Here is a 21,591-nt window from a genome sequence, read left to right on the forward strand (position 1 = left end):
TTTCTACCTACTTTCTCCCTACGGCATCTCGAACCAACTCTCGCTCTCGCACGTCCTCGACGAACCGCGCCCAACAATGCCTTCAAAGAGAAAATTGGTCTCCGAGGCTAACACTGAGCCAGCCAGCGTGCCGTCGACGCTGCCGCCCTCTGTCGAGGAAGCCTACCGCCGCAAGTGCGTCCAGCTCAAGAACCGCACCAACGAGGTCGAGGATGCCAACGACGCCGCCCGGCTCCGTCTCGCCCGCATAAAGCGCCAGGTCGAGAAGCTGAGGATAGAACGGGCCTTCCTGCTTGAGCAGCTCGCTAAGCGCACCAGCACAAACGTCGAAGACTCCGAGGGCAGCCCCAGCCCACCTCCTACGGTATGCCTCCTAGCGACTTGATTGAGTCTTTTCTGCTTCTTCTTTTTCGGTCTCTACGCTGCGCCATCCGACATGGCCAGTGGTGATTCTTCTTCTTCTTTTTCTGCCGTCCCGCGCGTTGCTGCTGCTCCCCTTTCGCCCCTCTCTCCCCCCCCGACTTTTTTCAGTGTTGATATTTGAGTGGAACAACAATAGGCAACCTCCTTCGATATCCCCCATGAGTCGAATGCTAACCCCCGAAAGCCCAAGGATAAGCCGCTGCGTATCAAGAAGGGCCACCGGAAATCCAACGCCCCAGCCGACGCTGACGCAGACGCCGACGCCAAGGCTGGCTCCGCGAAGGAACCAACGTCCCCGGCCTCCGAGTCCAACAGCCAGGCCAAGCGGTCGCGCCCCAACGGCGTGGCCAAGTCTCCTCGGCCGAGCAAGACTCCTTTCGAGCTGTACTGCGAGGACGCTCGGCCTGTGCTCGAGGCCAAGGAGAGGGACGACAAGGACGAGGCCGATGTGAACATTGACGAGGATCTCAAGCGCGACTGGGACGAATTGCCAGAAGCCGAGAGGGAAGAGTGGCAGGCCAAGGCCGACCAGCTGAACAAGGCACAGGAGGAAGAGGACAAGGCCGCTGCGGATGCCGAAAACAACGACAGCCCCAAGAAGAATAGCCCCAAGGCCGAGGCTGACCCTGAGGCTGACCCTGAAGCTGACCCTGAAGCCGAGGCAGACGCGGACCCTGAGCCCGAAGCTGAAAAGGCCGAGGCACATGATGACGATGTCGAGATGAGCAACTATGACACCGAGGACCAGGAAACTCAGATGGACAAGGACGGCGACGACGAAAAAGATTAAAAAAAAATTAAGGGGGAAGCCGGCTACGCAAGGGGGCTATACGTATTGGGATGGGCGACGGCAGACATGTGCGGAAGGCGTTTACTTTTTTTGCTTTGCTTTTCCTTTTTTTTTTTCGTTTGATTCGGTACAGGACATTTTGGGGCCTCTTGCTTGGGCAGTCTTTCTTTGCTTTTTACTTTACATTTTCCATTTCCCATCTCGAAACGGTACTGTAGGAGACCTTTATCTTGAAACGTTAGGGGTGGATGTGTATAATACAAGGTAGCCAAGTCAGTCCCGAATCGAATCACGGCGGATAGACTTTTTCCGTGAGGTTCCTCTTCTTACCTTTTCACCTTCTCAACTTCTCGCGATGTGCCCCCTTCCCGGACATTGAAAGATAATGCCTCAATAATATCCATGATATTACAATATCTCGCTTCGATTTGAATTGTAAGAATGTAGCTATATCAGACTTTGGCTCTTCCCAGCCATTGACGCCATTGACGCCGTTCACGTCCGTGATCCCATTCGCTTCGACAATTAGAGATGATACCCGAGGAAAGAAGAAAGGAAACTCCAGTTCTCCTTTACGCAAATTCATGAACCCCCTTTGTTCCGAATAAACCTTGATCCTCTGCTGAATACTCCGTTCAGACTTCCCCTGCGTACAAGTCGACGACAATATTGATCGCGGCCACCAAAATCTCCATGGCAATCAGAATGATCACTAAAGAAGTAGTCAGCATCCGGTAACCCGCAGATAGAAGAAGAAGAGAGACGGAAAGCATGGGCAAAACCAGGAGCCGAGGGCATTGACATACCAATCCATTCAAGCATTTCGCCATGGCCATGCGTCAGCTGATCCTTCAGTACCGCCAGCAAATCAGCAATAACGTCCAACCGCTCCGTGACGAGGCCAACTCGTTGGTCCATCTCGAGATAGCTCCTGGCGGCTTGGTAAAGGGGCTCCAGCTGGGGCTCCACCCAGAAGAGCTCGGGGGTATCCAGCACGGAGCCGTTGAGGTGGATGTTGATTCTCAGGATGAAGAGCTCTCCGATTTGCATATTTATCTGTTTCCGGCTCAGGGCGATTTTGCCCGTCAAGGCGATCTGGGTCGGAATGTCCTTGCAGGTGTCGATGGTGGAAGCGATGAGCTCCTCGAAGAGAGATGTCTGCGATTCGCGTTAGTTGACCGCACATCTGACCTCAGTATCTGTCTACAAGTCCATCATACCTTGACGCTCTGTGCCAGAGCATGGGAGATGGCGAGTTTGGTCATGTAGTTGTTCTTGTCTCTTAGCGTGATAAAGTCGTTGTAGATCCGCGCCTGGTATTCCCTTGTATAGTAAAAGTTGAACTGCTCCGTCTCGACATCGTCAGGCGCCAGCTTCTCCAGTTCAAACTTGGCAATGTCTTTCAAGAACTTGGCCTCTTGCGCTTCTGTCATGCCCCAGATTACCACCACGCCGTAGTCGAAGAGAAAGACTTCGGGCGTGTGGATCTCGATGTCAAAATCCGGTACAGAGTCCTTCATGGATGTGTGTTCGGGCATTGAGGGGCCTAACAGCTCTTCGCTAGGGAGTTCGCCAGCGTTCTCTCGAGCTTCATCAATCATGAGGCCCTCCCCATAGCCAGAGTCTCGGTTATCGTGATGCAGCGAGCCGAAGTGATCTCGCTCGGCCTCGCCGTCCACTGGTTCGCTCCCCGTAGAGTGCCGCCGGCCAAGGTTATGCTCTATAGCGTCATGACTACGCTCGGTCACCTCATGGTGTCGGTGGCTTTTGCCGTACATGTAGGGCGTGTAGATGCACTCGTCGATGAGCTTAGGGTTCGCGCCGCGGGTCTTGCCTCTCCCCTTGAGGAACCTCATGAGCCCGTCCATCTCGTAGCGATTTGCGGTACAGTAGGCGGTGACGCGCGGCAGTCGGTCTCGGTCTGCCTTTCCAAGCCTTGCAGCATCTCTTCGCGCCGTCGGGTCCTTGATCCGGGTATACTGGGCATAGACATCCCTTCCGCTTTCTTCGTCCTCTCCCTCGTCGACGAGGTCTGGGTTCGGCAGCAGCTTGAGCTTCTCCGTCTTCTTGGTGCTTCTCTGCGGGCCAATCTTGGGTAGCCCCTGTGCCGACGCAACGGGCACAAACCCCTGACTGTTCCGCCTGCGAAGCTTGCTGTTCAAGGCCGCCAGCATCGGCGGGCCGACGGGAGCGCTTCCACCGGCGTGTTGGTTTCCGTTATGGGAGGCATGGCCTCTTGGTATCCGTTGAGGCTCGGGCTCGATGGTTCGGCTGACGGGGTTCGCGCTGAAGGTCACGGTCCGTGCAGGCTTCGGTCGAGAGGCGTCGGACGAGGGTAGCAGGGGAGTCGTCTCTCCAGCGCTATGGTCAACAGAGTCGGATGTATCATCCATTTTGTATGGCAGTGGCTAGGAATTGGGAGCTTTGGAGTTGGGGAGTTGGAGCCAAAGTAAGGGCTGCAGTTTGGTGTAAGCAGTCCCACCGGAGGATGGCGTTCTATCAGCGAGACGGGTATCGAACAAGGATAAGAAAAGTGACAGGCTGCTAATCAGGGGGATATTATCGCTTGGGCATCGAAAAGAGAGACGGCATTGAGAGCGATTGAGCCGGGGAGCAAGGGAGAGCCGGACAGGCGCCGTGATGAAGTCTGTGCAAAGCCGCCAGAAGAGACCGCAGATTGCCCAGCAATTGCTGTTCGATGACGGAGTTCAGTCCAATTTTCCCTGGCCGGTTCGGGCGAGAAGCGGTCTAGGCCCACTTGGGAATGGGGCCGTGAGCGTCTGGGTTATGTAATCAGAAGCAGTAGCAGGTTTGAAAGCTTCTGCAACACGCTGATTGGCAGAAACTGGAGCACTTGACATTCTGCTGTGACACTAAGCAGAGCGCCCCACTAGAGCTTCGTGCAGGATCCGAGCCGGAAACATGAAGCAAACGGGTACATGGCGGGACTGCAGCAGCACGTGGAAAGCTGAGGTACCCCTTCTCTTTTGCAAATGAGACGCAATCAAGAACAATTCATTCATTCGCAAATGCAGCATTGGATTTGCTAGGGGGGGATAGATGCGGTATATTGTAGTTTCATGCTGTGGTGGTCATTCATATACCAACTTGGTCAGTTCTTCTATCAACAGTGAACATACGCCAAAGCGTGCTTGCAACTTCAACACTACTACTGGCACATACTTCACTATCCCCTCATGAATCGCATTGAGCTTCGTATGACAAGCAAGAAAAGTTTCCCAAACACTCACTACCGCATTATACAGATACTCCCAAGGCATTCATAGAAGAATTGGACTCTTGCTGGCTTGGTACCTTTCTGTCAGACAATCTCAGTACCTATATACGCATGACGGCTAATGCTCATTTGTCCTGGATTCGCGTCTCCATCTTGAACCCGCCGTCATGAGCCCGGTCAATCAGGCCTTGCCCAAGGCAACAGGGCGTATAGAAGCCTCCGTCTAGCCCAAGGTCGTCTTCCAACACTGTTCGAGCACCCTCGCAGCAAAACATGGCCGTTACTGTAGACATCGTCAGGAGATCCACCACTCGACAACAGACGGATCGATATGTTTCACTTACGAGCATACATGCTTCCGTAGTACCAAGCTCGACAAAAGGCTTGCTTATCAGTTGGCGTCTCCGTATCAGGATTCGCTATGCCACGCCACTCGACTTCTTCCTTCTCCATCTCGTCCCTAGAGGGCCCTGTGCCTGGTTCTGGAACGATTCTTCGAAGAACAGCCCTGACAGGCGGCCCCGTGGCAACCAGCAACACGCCAATGACGATTACCAGATGGATGATTACGCCATGGAACCAATTGCGAGCCCTGTGGCATTCTGCCCAGTAAAAGTTCGGTCCATAGAACTCCTCCCTCCGGCTGGGGATTTGCGACAAGAGTCCCCATGAGCGTTCTACCGCTGCCTGGTCGGCGGGATTGGTAAAGGCGGTAGTGACGGTTCCCAGATTAGGCACATGGTGAACGCCAAACGCCTTTTGCCAGATGGAAGCGCGGGGTCTTTTTGGCTCGTTCGGGTGAGGTACAGGAGAGTGAGCAAAGGGCTTTCCGGCCTCCGCCAGCTCACTCACGCTGAAGTGGTCGAACAGAGTGAGGAGACTGGAAATAGTGCCTCCAGACGGCGCCGCTCTATTTCGAAGCATTTAGTATGTACGTCAGGAGGGGGGAGAGAGAAAGTTCGACGAACCGCATGTTGTGGATGGAGATGGTGACGTCCCTCGTCTTGACATTCATCTGCTTTCGAAGCGTGTTGGCCAAAGCCCAAGTGCAGAGATCCGCCGGAGCAGACTCCAAGCCCATTTGGGGAACCAGAATGGCACCGCTCTCTTTGGCAGCCTTTTCATACTTCTTGATCATCTTATACGTCCAGGGACTCTCGCCAGTGATGTCAAAGTAGTGTGTACCGGCTTCGACGCATGCCTTTACAGCATGCTCTCCATGAGCGCTATACGGGCCGACGGTTGTTATCAAGACGAACGTCTTTTTAGCCAGCGCGCTCATTTGCTCATAATTGTCCACACCCGCCGTCTCGATCGCTGTTTATCGTGTCATCACTACCATTCGTGGACGAAAAGCTATAGTATAACGAGCAGGCTGGAGGCAATGGCTGTAGACACACCTGGCGGGTTTCTGTCCGGGTTCAGCTTCTTGCAGTCTTCAGCGACTGCCTGGAGCTTCGACTCGGAACGGCCTGCAATTGCCCACTTCACATTGACCGGGAAGTTGGCGGTGATGTACTCAGCTGCCAAGCGGCCGGTGTAACCTACGCTGCGCATGAGCATCGCCATGCATCACATTCCCCCAGTGCATGATCACATACCGGTGGCTCCGAAGACGACCAAGTCATACTGGCGATTGTGCTCCTTGAACGGCATTGTGACGGCAAAGGTGGCGTCGCAAGTCTAGGTCGGAACTATAAGAGGTAGGTATGAAGCTCTTGCAACGCTTAGGTGGCACGCCCAGTAGGTTGAATCACACAATGAGGAGGGAGGCTTCCATCAAGGCCAAAGAAGCGATGTAGATGCAGGGAAATGGGCGTGTTCACGAGGCTTCCGTCTCACAACTACAGTACGCTGTAAAAAGTCCCTAGCAGTAAAGCCATAGTCAGAGTAGGCTGGGTGACTCTACTGTACAACACAATGATGCTACAATTTCGAATGCAGCCGCCAAACCGCTTGCATGTGGTCGTCAAAAGGCTGATGAAACCATTCGCTCATGGCCAATTGCCCGCTTCCATCACCCAATCCAAACGCCCAGAGTGGTTGCGGACGGCTAGCGGGAATGGTACGAGAGTACTTTGCAAAGATAATAAGTCACGTGACAGACATCGAAATTTATCGATAAGAGCACTCTGGAAGAAACCAGTGGTGGGGCTTCGCTTGGCCCATCGCTCACGTGCGTGCCCTAAGGAAAATCACAACTCCAGCTTTCCAGCACATTTTCGCGAGAGCAGCCTCCAACCGAAGTCAAGCATCCAAACATCCCCATCCCTACCACAAATCCGTCAAGATGACCAAGCGCACCAAGAAGGTCGGCGTGACGTACGTATACTCTCTCACGAAGGAATAGATGAACGAAATCAACATTTGCTAACTTTGTCTGCAGCGGTAAATATGGTACCCGGTGAGTCTTGCCAGAAGCACATCCGTCTCCAAGCCCATCTCGATATACCGATCCCGAGCCCGACGAACGAGTCTTCAATTGCATCTCCACAGCTTCTTCGATCAAGAGAAAGAACCGCCAGTGGCAGCGTCCATGGCAACTCACAATGCGACATACTCGGGACTCGAACATCACGAAACGGATGGCAAACTCAGGATGGACTGGCAACTAACACGATGGATATAGTTACGGTGCCTCCCTGCGAAAGCAGGTGAAGAAGATGGAAGTCACACAGCACGCCAAGTACACCTGCACCTTCTGCGGAAAGACCACCGTCCGAAGAAAGTCTGTTGGTATCTGGAACTGCCGTGCCTGCAGCCGAACCATTGCTGGCGGTGCCTACACTGTTGCGTACGTCGCCCACACAAAAAGAAACCCCACGGAGCGCTCTCTCGAACAACTTCACGAGCAAGCCCGGGGCCCCGCGAAGCGATCTTTTACTGACCTAGTCTTTGTCTCAACAGCACACCCGCTGCCGCTGCCATGCGATCAACTCTGCGACGATTGAGGGAGATTGCTGAGGTTTAAGGTGTTTTCATGGTAAAACGGTGAAGGATTCGGCTTTGCTTTCTCGGTCTGGTGTATGGGGGACATTGTTTGCGTGCATACACTACGAGTTGACGAAAAATGAACGTCGACGCTCGATCTTTGGTCATAGACACCGGTCGATAGGCAATGAAACAAAAAAGGGAAACTGCATTATCTCCGGACACCCGAACCGAGATTGATCTGGTGCCATTATCGACCCGAGCACTTTGTGAAGCAAGTGAAGGAAGTGAGTCGGTCGAATTGCATGAGCCGGACCTAAACGGGCCATTTGTCGCAGATCGAGAAGCAATGGGCGATCCATTAGGCAGCGCTACCTTGGATCACGAGGATCCTCTCTGCAGTGCCATTCATGCATTGCTTTCCAGTGCGACCATGGAAGCATCCTGGGTTACTGGTTGGTGGTGCAGTCTGCAGCATGACGGTGCCCGTAAAACGAGCGGCGTGTACTTGGTCACTTGGTCACGACACGTGAACTTTTCCAGCGTGAGACTCCATCTTCGGTGAGGTAATCGTGCCAGAACCAAAAGACCGCTCCTCTTCTCGCACGACCCACGATCCTGTAGCCGTGCCCCGAGGGCCGGTCACTGAAGGTAACGGTACCATGGTGTGAATGACCTTGAATATCGTTACTGACACGGTGCTCTGCCTCGCTCGCATCCATTCGCAAATCACAGCTCATGGGATCAATGACGAAGCCGAGAGCGAACAGGATGAGTGGGGTTTCGGGACAAGAAGCGGCACAGCTCCTCTCGGTCCAATGCAAGTGTTTTCATACCTGGCCTGCAACCAATGATTACGGGAGGTCCACAGCTATGCTTCCTTTGCTCGGATCGGATCTTCTTGCCTGCTTGGCTGTCTTGAATGCTTCACCACTCTGTGCCGACGAAGGTATCAGTAATCGTGATTTTTAAAGGCACAGGATCGTGTGTTTGGAAATTATCTGAGGTGGCTGTGATATTACACCCTCCCAACAGAGAATCCAGGGGGGTGAGGTAGTCTAGGCCAGTCCAGCCTGACCCGTCAAGTGACGAATGCAGCTTTGGTTCCTTGCATGCGCGGACGGGGCACGCGTAAAGTGTCTCTCCCACTGCTTTCTGCTCTTCTTCTATTACTCCATCAGTGATGTTCCCGCTTGATGATGCTGGTATATCTTTGGAAGTAGTAACTTTGTCAGCCATCTCGTCTTATGGCTGGCTTCCACCTACCACAGAAACCCACGATATGGGGGTGGCTCTCTTGTCCCTATTATCAAATGGACAGACGTAACACCGAGAGAGAAGCATCAGGAAGAGCCAGACGGTCTCAACGTTTATCCAAATCCCCCCCTCTTGACACCCCGCTTGGCCCTTTCAGCTCTCCCCTCCCCGCCCCTGACTGAATTCGATTCCTCGCTCACAAGAAACACCTTGGTGGTCCTGTCCACACGCATTCCCGTGCTCCAGGACAGTCTCCTTCTCTTTCACCTCCCTCTCTTCTGTTCCCTCTCAACTTTTGCACTCCGGACGAAATATGCAATGTTCCATCCGCGTAGCACCTTGTATGGGCTCTCTCTCTCCACACGCCGCCCTACCTGAATGACCACTTGCACTTCAAAAGCTACTACCCAGGTACGGGTAGCACGAAGCCAACACCCCGGCATCACGCTCGTCAATCATGCATTCCGCCGTGCAGATTTACGGCATCCGGCGAGCTACAAAGCAGCAGCAGCAGCCACAGTTGCCCCCAACTTGCAGAAGCACCTTGTGGCCGCTCCCTCATGGACCAATTGCGCCGTCTCGTTCCGTCACCCGCGAGGTCGCGGCACGTGAGACTTGACGAGCCCGTTTTCGCAGGCATCATCGCCGTAGGTAAGGTAGTAGTGTATACGTCGAAGGTACCTAAGGTACCTATCTCAGGGTGTCCTTGTTCAGCCATTTTCTGCCTCAACACCGTTTCGAGTATCCATACACGGTACCTAGGTAAAAACGCTGTCCAGGTCTTCGTAAGATAGGTATAGATCTCCTTGGTGGTCACTGAGATGACTACTATGCCAATGTAAGATATTACTATTCCTCCAATGAAGTGGAACTGCTGCCGCTGCAAGGAGCGCAGGAATGTGCGGGTTGAAGCTGATGGCGAACATTCGGGGCACTGTAACTGGAACCAGCCGTACGTCTTGTACCATCCGTGTCTCCTCGTCGAGAGAAGTACTTCCAGAGTACCTCATATCGCGCACAATGGGTTCTCGTTTCCGCTGCAGGCTGCTAGGGAGAGTTCTCGCCTAACAAGTGTACTTGCAACGCCATGGCCGCCAAACAACGTCTTGGGAACTCGTCGTCCCAACTCTTGTCCTTTGCAAACACCGAGTCCTACCATTGCATCCCAAATAAAGGTTCAATATCGCCCCTTTGTGGACTTTCAGGCACTCGAGACACCCAAAGTAGTTACCTGGATCGAGCCCGTTAGATCACCTCGGTGCCGCTGATACGAGGTGTGACGTCCACCACACCTCAGAGCCTCTCTTACTGCATGGCGTCGTAGCACTCCCACTCAACAGACGGCCCATGACAGTACCTGAGATGAGTTAGTGCTCAAGTACCTGCCGGTACCTCTTAAGGTTCACTCGCGGAAATCTTCAAGTCTGCGGTAGGACGCGGCAGAAAAAAAAGAAGAACAAGACGTGATCAAAGCCACTCCAAGACACTCCAACAGATTCCCTTCTCCCTGCCTCGTCAAGTGGTAGCCAGGGCTCTTACGCATTGCTACTCGACTTGATGATCCTACCACCCTCTTCTCCAACTTCTCCAACGCTCCAGTACCTCCCAATACACACAGCCCACGATATAGCGCACTGAGTTGCCCCGACCCGGCTCACTCACATACTTCCTACCTACTCACTCTCGCTCACCCGCTCTGACGCCTAGAGCATCCCCCGCACCTCATCCCTCTTTCTCTCTCCCTCTCTCTCTGCGTGTGCGAGGTATCTTCCATCTTCCGCCACCTCTTCCCAGCGTCCAACAGCGGTTCAATTGACAGGCGTGGCGCTGTGACTCGCCGAGTGGCCCCGCCCCAGACCCCTAACAGGCCAGGCCTGCGCTAAGGTAGCCTCCAGTTTGCCAGAGCCCGCCTTTTCCAGGCTGTCTCTTAGCTGAACTCTCCCTCTTTGCCATCCGAATCCTCTGGTGTCTTGTCTCGTCACTCGACAGCGGCTTTGCAGAAAAAAAAAAGTTCGCCTTTGCAGCAGAGGAAGAAAAGAAAAAGAGAAAAGCCAGCAAGGTTCACGGCCGTTTGCTATCGGCCCTCACAGGCTATTCTCCGGCTACTGTTTACTGTACGTACCTCGCCTCACTCGCCTTCTGCCTCGCTTTGCGCGCCGCCATCTTTCTTTCCCTCTCTTTCCCCAACTCTTCTTACCCGTGCAACCAGCTCGCCCACCTCAACCACTAACAGCATCCGTCATATTAGCCTTCATACCAAAAACCCAGTTTCTCTCGCTGCGGCACACGCCACACACTCGTCTTTTCCCACGTCTCTTTTCAAGACCTCTTGAATCTTTTCTGCTCCACCGGGCATCGTTGACTTTGTTGTCTTTTTACATGTTTCCATCAGTTCCTGGCGGCCATCACCACGACCGGCATCATGTCTGAGCCTGACCAGTGCATCATATGTTTGGATCCGCTGCCGCGCCCCGCGGCCTCGACTGACGGCGCCGTCGACACCGCTGCAGCTTCCATTGCCGAGGCCGTTGAGGGCGAGTCCAGCTATCTCGACATCGTGGCCGCTCTCGATGGCTGCGATCACATCATCCACGATGCCTGCATCCGGTCCTGGGCCCAAAAGACCAACACCTGCCCCATTTGCCGCAATCCCTTTCACACCGTCCGGGTCTACAACGGCGTAGACGGTAAGTACCTACTATAGCTCTCGCAACCCCCTCTGTTTATCTGCCGACCCGTCAACACAACGCGGGAGTGTCTGCAAATCACAGCGATGCAGTTGCTAATCTAGCTGGGAAATCTACAGGCATCGCCATTTCCACCTACGAAGTCGAGGACAAAAAGCAGGTTGCCGAGTTCGATGTGCAGCAGTGGCTTGGAGAGAACCCGGAAGAAGACGAAGAAGAATCAAACCCATGCCCCATCTGCAACTCGGCAGAGCGAGAGGACATCCTCTTGCTTTGCGATGGCTGCGATGCAGCCTACCACACGCACTGCATCGGCCTCGATTACATCCCCGAGGGTGATTGGTTTTGCATGGAATGTGCCCATCTGAACCAGCCGACTGAAGAGCAGCCAGAGTCGGGAGCTGCCTCAGAGACAGGCCCAACAACAGCAGCAGCTCGTCGTCCAACCACTCGAGCTCATCGAGGTTATCACGTCCGCACTCGTGCTCGTCTCAGGCGGGCACGCCGCCAAGCGCGCAATATTGAGTGGCAGGGCGCCTGGGGCCAGTTTTCTGGTCGCTTCTACGAGATGAGCGAGCTCGACCTCGATAACCATGACGACGAAGACGAGGATCTCGAGCGCTTTCGCAGGTTCCAGCAGCTGGATCGACGCGAGCTGCAGCGTTGGCAACAGCGCATCAGTATTGCACAGCGGCTTGGCGTGCAGGATTCCTTCGCAAGCAACATACCGCCGCAGATCAGCGAACGCCTTCACCCCCCGCCACCACCCGTCGAGGAGACGCGGGACGAGAGGCGCGCCTGGGGAGCGTTGGACCGAGCTCGGGAGGCCGAGGCTTCCAGCCCCCGCACTCGCAAGAGAAAGGCTCGGTCTGCGACGGCGTCGCCTATTGAGCAACCCGCGCAAGAACCCGAGAGAAAGCTCAAGCGTCCTCGAACCCGACGACTCCCCACGCACGGCGAAGGCTCCGCAGCGACTGCACTCCCAACAGCCGCCGGTCCGTCCTCGGCAAGACTGCCAAACGGAACTTCCTCGAGAAGCAACAATGTCAGCAGCGCAAGCCGAGATGACAGTGAGCCGACCCTGGTCGTGTCTTCCCTGCTCAAAGAGCTGGAGCCGAATATTCACTCCGAAGATGAGGCATCCGGCGTGGCCTCTGGTTGGCGCCCTTTCCACGAGGCATCATCGCCAGCTCTCTCCCCATCACCCTCCGCCTTCGGCAGCCCCCGGGCTCTTTCCATCACACCACCTCCGTTGCCCAATCTCAATGGGCGCCCATCATCTCCAACCCTGTCTCTCAGCACGCACATCGAACCAGTCTACCCGCGTATTTATTACTCGCCCACCCGCTTTAGCAGCAGCGACCACAGCGACTCGGAATCGCCTCCCGTCAAGCCGGAGCCTCGAAACGGCGGCCGACCCGAGAACAGACTCGAGAGTCGGCCCCTTGAGCTTCGCCAGCCTCGGCCTCGGCGCGCCCACGAGATGTCGCCAGAGTCCAGTCCGACGCGCGGGGGCGATGAGAGCTCGATGCGACACACAATGACGACGGAGGAAAAGAAGAGCGTCAATGACATTGTCCGCAACGCCCTGAGACCGCACTGGCGGGCCCAGAAGTTGACGGTAGAACAATATGCGACAATCAACCGTGATATCTCACGAAAGCTTTACGACGAAGTGAAGGACGCGTCCTCACTCGATGACGAATCTCGACGACAAACCTGGGAGAAGAGGGTCACCCAGGAGGTGGCCCGAGCAATCTCCGAACTCCAAGCCTGATCACGGGTGCACAGCGATAAGCATTTGGTTTGGCGTTTCAAGGCTTTTGTCGACGGTCCATATCATGGTTTGATACCCCCAGCCTCATTGACGGGCAAGTTGCATTTTAGTTAGGGACACCGAGGTGTAATAGGAGTCGGGTATTTTGTTTTGCAGTTCTTGTCATACTGATGGCGCCTGTCGCCCATGCTACAGCGCCTTGCGATTCGTGCTTTGAATATGTATCGTACTGGTCATACATGTCTCCCCTTTCTGTGGGCGGATTCTAGGGCTTTAGAACTAGGCAGCTGGAAGAACAGTTCGAATAGCTTCGATCTTCGAATGCAGCGTTCGTGACCAGAGGTTGTGCACCTGATTAAGAAATCTTAGCCAACAGGTCTGACAAAGAGGAGCTTACCGGCAATTTTTCACAGGGAAAGACGAGCCGGTAAGACTTCTCATGAGATCCGATACCATCTTCTGTGCGCTCGACCGACGGACACAATCGTGGTTCTGGGTAGACTCGTAAAGCTTGATATTTGTTCTTTTTATTCGTTTCACTATCACGGATTATGGCGACAGGGGAGAGGGGAAAAAACAAAAAGAAAAAGAAAAAGGGCATGGAAAGGAGGCGAGGAAAAGAATCATGGATTGTTGGTACAAAGGCGTGATTGAAAACACCAAAAAATCGCAGGAGAAACGGGGACAGGCAAGGCACGAAAAATGGGGGGTGGTAAAAAAACCACCCGACGAGGATCTCGAGTCAGAAATCGCAACAGGGACGGGATGTAAGCAGTATCTATCTAACAGAACCCAGTGGGAAAGATTGAAGAAGGTGCCGCTAGCGAAAAAGACTGCAATACTCTCTCTCGGCACACGAAATAATGATCAGGACGCTGTGGAGGTGGAACAGCGAGTCTTGACGATAAGGAAATGGTGCCTTGGAGAGAAGAGAAAAGAGGAAAAGAAAGAGAAGAGGAACGGAAACGAGAAAAAGAGGTGGGAATTCTCTGTTTGGGAGGGCGAGTTGTGGCCTGAGGCAGCGGGTTGACCAGCACCATGGCAGAGCTTTTACGCTTACCTAAGGTAAGGACAGACAGAAGATGCAGCTGCATTCAACAACTGAGGTTGTTTGATTATGTAAGTCGCAGAAGGTGCGTTGGTTACCGGGTTGGTGGGGTTGAGGTACGTACCGCTGGATGGCAAAGAACCAGGCCACCAAAAAAGTTCGAGGCGCAGGACATCACGGACAAAAGGCTTCTTGGTGGTTTGGCTCTTGTTATACAAAGAAGCAGCCCCCAGCGCAGAAATCCGCCATGATGGCAGCCTCAAGTAGAGGCAGCAGAGCCGTTCGCGGCATCCTATCATGTGAGCAATCTCTTGCAGAGCGTCTACGGCCGCCAATTGGTTTGGCAGGGCGTTGCAATCTCACAACGAGAGGGACAAAGAAAACTGACCCAAGAGCCGCAATGCAAACAGCATCCACGCTGTGCTCCAGATGCGCAACCACATACAGCGCAGCAGCAGCAGCCCGCTTCTACTCTGCCACCGCCGCCACGACGGAAGCCTCCGCCGTCGCCAGCACGTCTCCTCCGCCGGCGACGGCCACCTCCCCCAAGACGCCGTACCCGTACGACATCCGCTCCGGCCTGATCCTGACCCGGCCGCCGCTCCTGACGCGGACGCTGCACCCGTTCGAGAACGCCTTCTTCTTCTACCAGAAGCGCCTGGAGGAGCGCCTCAACACGCCCTTCATCACGAGCATATACTTCAAGCCCGACACGGCGGCGCAGCTCGACTGGAGCATCAAGGTGCAGGAGCGCGGCGGCACCGTGGCCAAGGAGCTGGGCACGTACCACGGCAAGAGCTCGCGCGCGTGGGACGACGAGCTGCGCGTGGGGGACCCGCTGAGCGCGCGGGAGACGGTGCTCGAGAGCCTGCTCAAGGACGCGGCGCCGAGGGTGAGCGACGACGCGGAGGTGATTGCGCCCGAGGACGTGGTGCCCGTCGAGAGGCCTGCGGAGAGGGTTTCGGAGGCGGATCGCAAGGGGGATGTCAGGAGGTTGGATAGGCAGATGGAGAGGACGCTTTATCTTGTTGTCAAGGGGGCTGAGGGGTGGGGGTTTCCGGCTGATGTTTTGCAGGACGAGAACCTTCACGAGGTACGTTTTGATTCGACTCCTTCTTTTCCAAGACATAGGAGGACGTAGTTGGCGAGGAAGTCTATGGCTAACTGCGAAAAAATAGGCCGCAAAGAGAGTGCTCGACCAAGCCGCGGGCGTCAACATGAACACCTGGCTCGTCGGCCGCGTCCCCGTCGCCCACCTCGTCCAGGAGCCCGTCCTCGGCGCCGACGGAACGGTCCAGAAGAAGGGACGCAAGACCTTCTTCCTCAAGGGCCGCATCATGGCCGGCCAGGCGGACCTCAAGGGCAATCCGTTTGGTTACACGGACTTTAAGTGGCTGACGCGGGAGGAGCTGGAGAAGGAGCTTGCGCCCGAGTACTTTAAGGGGGTGAGGAATATGATGGCCGATCGGTAAACGGGTGGGGAGAGGGGAGATGAAGGGGGGTTTTGGGTGTACGATGATGATATACATATATAAAAAAGATGATGAATGGGATGGACTTGTAACATTAGGGATTTGTATAATTTTACGTTATTATACAAGGATTTGCAACGCTGCTGGGTGTGTATGAGGGACTCAAGCCTTGTTTCTTCTAGTTGTATGCCTGTAATCTGATGACCATGTGAAGTACATGAAGTTGCAGGGAGACACGGAAATATTTTTCGTTTACCATTTGTGTGTTGAAGGCCATTTCTCTCCTCTTATCATCATCATAGGCCCTTGCGTCGTATTCACTGGATATCAAACATCCCGAGCCAAACGGGCAATGACAACCAAAATCACTGTGATATAATCCCCAGCGTCAACCTCAATCTTTATACAAAGTCTGGCATCAAGGGAAGCTACCATATCACGATCACTTCTCGTTGGTTTCGTCAGAGAAATCGTCTCCCAATTAGCCAGCATCGTTCCCTGCATACAAAGGTTCATACAAAGTAACAGCAATAACCAGCCTTCCTTAAAAGAAAAAAGAAAGAAAAACGCACACGGGTGACCGCTTGTTTCCCAACGCCTTTATACTCCGCTGTCCGCTTTCCGATTTTAAGTCGTCATATACCACTCAGGTGTAGTCCTTTATGTTCAGCCTCAGCCCAAGTCGTGACACTGCCCCGTTCATGTTACCAGCAGCAAAAAAACGGCCACGGTTTAGTTTGGTTTGGCCTGGCCCTCGACAAAGTTGAGAGCATCCTCCGTGCTGACGCAGTTGATCGAGCTCGTCTTGTTGCGGAACGTCACGCCATAGCACTTGTCTGCGATGTGAACAATCTCGGGTCGGAAAGTGGTGCAAATGAACTGCGTGCCGGCCTCGTTGGAGATGGACTCGAGAAGCGAGGCGACGGCGGTTCGGTACTGCGCGTCCAGATTGGCGTCGACCTCGTCGAAGATGACCATGGGGCTGCTTTCGGTCTGCTGCAGCGCAAAGATGAGGCAGAGAGCGCACAAACCTAGAGAGTACGCAGTTAGCATCGAGGAATGACTTGAGGGGGTCAGCATGCACTGCGGACTTACTCTTTTGACCACCACTGAGCTGCTGGATCTTTTGCTGCTCATCGAGATGCTTGGAGTTGAAAGAGACGCTGATGCCAACACCAATGTAGTTCTCAACGCTGCCTCGGGCCTCTTCGTCTGAATCCTCGGCTTCCTGACGACGATCCGTTTTCCTCTGGATCACCAGGCGACCATGACCGGCCGGCACGAGCTTGCTGAAAATGGTGGTAAACTCCTTGGACACCTGCTTGAAGGTACGCTCAATGGCCTCGTCCTTCCGCCGGTCGAGGTGCTCCACGAGCTCTTCGATGGATCCCTGAGAGTCGTCCAGCTCTTTCCGGCGCTTCATCAACTGCTCTTGCTGCGTCGTGAAGTTGTTGTACTGCTCAAAGGCCTTTTTGTTGACGTGCTTGTACTTTTTCAGTGCTTCGTTGACCTTTTTCAGCTTTGAGGCAATCTAGAAAGCAGTTAGTTGGCTTTCATTCATCTCAGGGGGGGGTTAAAGACAGAGTGATGCATCGACTTACCGTATTGGCCTGCATATTCTCGTACTTGTCAAAAGCCTCCTCGGGCAAGACTCCCAGCTCCCGAATGTTCTTCGCACATTCCGCGGCCTGGGCGGTCAACAGAGCCTTGCGCTGCAGCGTCTTCTCCATCCTCTTCTGCTGCTTCTCAATTCTGTGAGAGATTTCCAGCTGGGTCTGTTCCCGGTGGAGTTTTTCAGACTCAAGCTGCTCCAGGCGAGAGTTGAGCTCGTCAATCTGAGCCTCAGTCTGGCTCAAGTCGGCCTCGACAGCCTTCAGAGCCTTCTGCGCCTTCTTCAACTCTCGCTCGGCCTCCTTAAGGCCACCGGACGCACCACCAACCGCAGAGTTCTCAAAGGCCTGGCTGTTGAGCTGGTCCAGCTTCATTTGGAGATTCTGCCGCAGGTCAATCTCCAGCAGCTGCTTCTGTCTTTCCAAGCCTCTGCGGGTGTTGCTAAGCTCATTCCACTGTTTCTGCAGTTCCTGGACTGTACGGCTTGATGCTTCAAGCTCGCGTTCCTCGGCGGCTGTCAGCGTCTTCTTGAACTCGGTGCCCAATTCGGCCTCGTGAGCAGCAACTTCCTCCAAGAATCCATTCATGTTCTTTTCGACTGCATCTCGCCTCCTGATAGCCGCCTCGAGACGGTTTCTCTCGTTTTCGATGTGGGCGGACCTGCTTCGAAGCTCGTGCTTGAGCGGCTCGAAGCCGTCTTCAGCCTGTCGGAGCCTCTGCTCGAGCTTCTGAACTTCAGACATTGCAGCGGTAATTTCCTGGTCTTTGAGCTCAATCTGCCTGCGAATATTGCGGGACTGTTCAGTAAGCCGCTCATACTCCTCCCTCCATTTGTTGGCAGCCTGTACTGCTTCCAGGCGTGATTTTCGGGGATCGATATAACCACCGGTCATGGCACCTCGCTTGTTGGTAGTATCGCCTTCTGCGGTGATACCATCCACACCGTGACTCCTGGCATACTGCGCAGCCACGGCAAGGTTGGGGCACACGACAACCTTTCCGAAAACCTGCTGGAAGGCCTTCTCAAACTTGGCGTCGTACCTGATCTTGTTCAGAAGGGGGACTGCATCATTGGAGTTTGGAAAGTTGACTTTGCGAGGGCGCAGCTGGGCCAGTGGCATGAACGTGACTCTGCCACCGTGCTGCTTGTACATGGTGTCCGCGAGATAGGTGGCGGTGTCGGCGTTGTCCACGACATAGTGGAACAGGCTCGCACCGGCAATCTGCTCGACGGGCAGCCGATATGCGTCGCTGACATCCAGCAGGTCTGCCAGCGTTCCGTAGGCACCGGGGATATCCTGTTCCTGCTTCAGCCGGCGGATGGTGGCCAAACCGCGGGCAGTGGCCCCATCCACTGCCTGGGCCAATTCTCGCTCAGCCTGCTCTTTCTCCTGCCGTGCGTTGGAGATGACAGAGTTCAGTTTGTCGTCCTCTCGGCGTATCAGCTTCCGTTCGTCATTCAACTTGTCCAGCGTCGCTCGTGCCCGAGCGGCTTCGTCCACGACCTCGCCCCTGTCGCCACTCCAGTTGGCCAACCGCGAGCGCAGTTCTGCAATCTCTCTCTCGCCCTGCTCGATTGCGCTCTGGATCCTGGCAACCTCCTCATCAGCATCCAGCTTGTTCGCTTTCTGTGTGCTAATGGTCAGGTTGAGTTCCTGGATTTCTTGCCTGAGCCAGGCATCGCGCTCGGCCTTGTTCTTAAACCTGGAGCCGCGGCTCTGCTTTGCAAAGAGGCGTGATCGCGACGCCTCGACAGCATCTAGCTGCCTTCTGGCCTCATCTTCCTGCTTCTTCGCCTGGTTGTATTCGGGGAGGAGCTGAGCTAGCTCTTTTTCCTTGGCCTTGATTTCTTTCTGCACGGAGGCGAGTTCAGAGGCATGTTGCGCTCGGGCTTGTTCCAGTGCAGACTGTCCCTCCCTCAGGTTCTTCACCTTGAGCTCCACCTTGGCCAGCAGCTTTGCACCGTCACGTCTATCCTCTTCCTGCTGGCGTCGATCAATTTGCAGAAGCTCCAGCTCCCTCTGCAGCTTGTGGATTTCGGCGTCAATCTTGGAGATTGCCTTTTCGCCCGCTAGGAACTGCGCGCGGCTCGAGTCTGTGCTTTCCAAGCCATCTTGCCTGGCATTGTCGATTTCTTCGAGGGCCGCCTGAACCGTGGTCTGCTCTCGGTGGTGGTATGCGTATTCCAGACATCTCCTCTCTCGGTCCTTCTCCTGGAAGCCCCGCAGCTCTTCCTTTTCCTCTTCAAGCTCTGCCAGTCTCTCCTTGATATACTCGAGAAGTTCGTCGATTTTTTCTCGCTTGTTGTTCGTCTCCGTCATGATCTTGAGGGATTCGGCGCGGCGGGCTTCGTAGACTTGCGTACCCGCAACTTCCTTGAGCAGGTTTAGCCGCTCAGACTCCTTCATGTTTGTCAAAGCGGTGACACGGCCCTGGGGAACGATATAGTACGGGTTAGAGCGTGAGAAGCCTGCCGCCTCCAGCAGGTTTGTGACGTCTGTCTTGGTCACAACCTTGCGGTCGACGGAGTACTCGTCCTTCTTCAGGCCGATTGTGCGTCGCAGCACGACTTCTTTACCTCCGGTCGGGAATCGGTCGTCGCTGTTGTCAAAGATAATCTCGACATAGGCCGACATGACGGCTGAGCCCGAGCCTTCGTGGAGGAGACCCTGGCGCTCTTCACGGCTCATCTGCGTGTATGCGTCGCTGAGGACGAAGCGCATCGCCGCGAAGAAGTTACTCTTTCCGGATCCATTGCGGCCGACGATGACGTTGGTCTTGGGGGAGAAGGGCTCAATGACCGTCTGGTCCTTGTAGCTGTTCGCGGACAGTCAGCACACAAGCTTCTCTCTCTCTCCCTCTCTCTCTCTCTCTCAAAACAATGGCGGGGTTGCGATGCGGCACCTTTTGAAGCCCTGGATGATGATTTGCTTGATATACATGGTCGGCAGCGCGGGCGCCGATGCGCGACATCCGAGAGGCCAGAGAGCTGCAGACTGGGACTTTGCTACCACAAGTTGCGCAAGTTAAGCAGAGGGCACAAGTTCTGATATGCGATGCGACGCGTCTTTGTCTGGCCCGCGATTACCTTAACGCAGAGACTTGCTGGAGTTCGCGTTGCACCAGCCCATCTTAGATTAGCGCCTCAAATATCAGGTGTCGATGGTACCTGTACTTTAGCGTCTGCTCGGGCATGTGCCTACCCTATAAGTCGTTGATGTATCGTGGGAAATGTTGAGAGGGGCCTCTCTTCTTTGCTTTTTGGCTCTCTCTAAGTAGATGTTTATAGCGGCATGGTATGTTGGAGCATGGTGGACTGTGGCTAGATTATAATTGAGATGGCTCTGTCCTGGGGAGGTGCATGGTTCGCTGGGAGACACCCATTAAATGCCTAGGCCAAGGTGATGTAGAGATCATCAACGTCGTCACAAAGCTTAATAGTTCACCTGGCAGATTTTAACTCGGTCTCATGTTCCATACCTAGTCCCTGCCCGAAGGGTGCAGGTCAATAAAAAAAATGACAGCTAGATGCATCACATAACAGCCTGAAGACAGCCGTGGTCTTGAAAAGCAACATTGCAGTGCGAGAGCTACCCTTGTAAGCCCACAGCTGGCACAGGGCACCCACGTACATAGCATTCGGATCCGATGATACTGACGCCGACTGACATAGTACACGGCAACAAACTGTGTAGCAATCTGCGAAAGGCTCAACCGCTTGCTGCTCCGTCCCTCCTTCATTTCCGCATTGTCGTCTTCACGATACCATCACAAGCGACGCCAAAAGCGCGGGACAGGCCACGACGGTCAATCGTGCATAACGGATCGTCATGGGCGGGTCAAAGTGCAGAAAACTGTCTCCGCGAGTCAAACAAGCTGGGGATCGCTGGCGTGTGTCGGACCAACCACTGCTGCGCAACAGGGACAAATAGCGTCTCACGGCAATTTTAGATTACGGCCAAACGGGTCGGTCGATCTGGACAAGCCAGATCTGGCCTGCACCGACCAACCCGGGCCATTTCTTTTGTCTCGAACGGCCAGCCAGGCGGAGAAAAATTTTGCGACATGGCATGTCAGGGGCGGCGCGTTTGAGAGGATTATTATCATACTGTGCTACGTTGGAGGATCATGACACTCGGGGGACAGTAACAATCTTTGCCTAGCTTGCTGCCCTCGCCGAAGGCAAACAAACGACTTGGGAGCCGTCTCCCTGGTTGTTGCCTGAAGCCGGAAGCCGATGACTCTTCATCGTACCCGCGGACCTGTTAACGTGCCGAGCGCGTCGCAGCCAACACAGCTTTAGTGTTAGGTTAGTAGTAGCTATGCGTGTACTTTGTATGGAAGGGAGAAGGAACAA

General features: G+C 54.5%; 7 protein-coding genes across 7 annotated transcripts; 4 read left to right on the forward strand and 3 right to left on the reverse strand.

The window, feature by feature from the left end:
• Window positions 1–76: 76 nt before the first annotated feature.
• On the forward strand, window positions 77–1,213 carry CCMA1212_002765 (uncharacterized protein; the record flags this gene model as incomplete). Its single annotated transcript, XM_073700139.1, has 2 exons — window positions 77–364; window positions 560–1,213. The coding sequence occupies 2 exons, from the start codon at window positions 77–79 to the stop codon at window positions 1,211–1,213; spliced, it is 942 nt and encodes a 313-aa protein (XP_073561441.1).
• A 635-nt stretch (window positions 1,214–1,848) lies between these two features.
• Window positions 1,849–3,606, reverse strand: CCMA1212_002766 (Sad1-interacting factor 2; the record flags this gene model as incomplete). Its single annotated transcript, XM_073700140.1, has 3 exons — window positions 1,849–1,925; window positions 2,020–2,371; window positions 2,434–3,606. 3 exons carry the CDS (start codon window positions 3,604–3,606, stop codon window positions 1,849–1,851), a joined length of 1,602 nt encoding a protein of 533 aa, XP_073561440.1.
• A 970-nt stretch (window positions 3,607–4,576) lies between these two features.
• CCMA1212_002767 (Putative trans-acting enoyl reductase) lies at window positions 4,577–6,107 on the reverse strand (the record flags this gene model as incomplete). The annotated part of the gene is made up of 5 exons (XM_073700141.1): window positions 4,577–4,734; window positions 4,796–5,361; window positions 5,420–5,768; window positions 5,852–5,995; window positions 6,053–6,107. The coding sequence occupies 5 exons, from the start codon at window positions 6,105–6,107 to the stop codon at window positions 4,577–4,579; spliced, it is 1,272 nt and encodes a 423-aa protein (XP_073561609.1).
• Window positions 6,108–6,641: 534 nt separating this feature from the next.
• Window positions 6,642–7,422, forward strand: CCMA1212_002768 (60S ribosomal protein L43; the record flags this gene model as incomplete). The annotated part of the gene is made up of 3 exons (XM_073700142.1): window positions 6,642–6,773; window positions 7,081–7,245; window positions 7,359–7,422. Coding segments are annotated over 3 exons (360 nt in total), but the record flags the coding sequence as incomplete, so codon positions are not given.
• A 2,564-nt stretch (window positions 7,423–9,986) lies between these two features.
• Window positions 9,987–13,103, forward strand: CCMA1212_002769 (uncharacterized protein; the record flags this gene model as incomplete). Its single annotated transcript, XM_073700143.1, has 3 exons — window positions 9,987–9,992; window positions 11,032–11,326; window positions 11,446–13,103. 3 exons carry the CDS (start codon window positions 9,987–9,989, stop codon window positions 13,101–13,103), a joined length of 1,959 nt encoding a protein of 652 aa, XP_073561443.1.
• Window positions 13,104–14,551: 1,448 nt separating this feature from the next.
• CCMA1212_002770 (54S ribosomal protein L17) lies at window positions 14,552–15,623 on the forward strand (the record flags this gene model as incomplete). Its single annotated transcript, XM_073700144.1, has 2 exons — window positions 14,552–15,244; window positions 15,330–15,623. 2 exons carry the CDS (start codon window positions 14,552–14,554, stop codon window positions 15,621–15,623), a joined length of 987 nt encoding a protein of 328 aa, XP_073561048.1.
• Window positions 15,624–16,355: 732 nt separating this feature from the next.
• On the reverse strand, window positions 16,356–20,223 carry CCMA1212_002771 (Chromosome segregation protein sudA; the record flags this gene model as incomplete). The annotated part of the gene is made up of 4 exons (XM_073700145.1): window positions 20,139–20,223; window positions 17,225–20,051; window positions 16,719–17,154; window positions 16,356–16,654 (listed from the first exon to the last, which is right to left on the reverse strand). Exons 1-4 carry the CDS (start codon window positions 20,174–20,176, stop codon window positions 16,356–16,358), a joined length of 3,600 nt encoding a protein of 1,199 aa, XP_073561049.1. The 5' UTR covers window positions 20,177–20,223.
• Between the last annotated feature and the right edge of the window lie 1,368 nt (window positions 20,224–21,591).

Source organism: Trichoderma ghanense (assembly GCF_004382785.1).
Source record: "Trichoderma ghanense strain CCMA-1212 chromosome Unknown scaffold_2, whole genome shotgun sequence".
Lineage (NCBI taxonomy): Eukaryota > Fungi > Ascomycota > Sordariomycetes > Hypocreales > Hypocreaceae > Trichoderma > Trichoderma ghanense.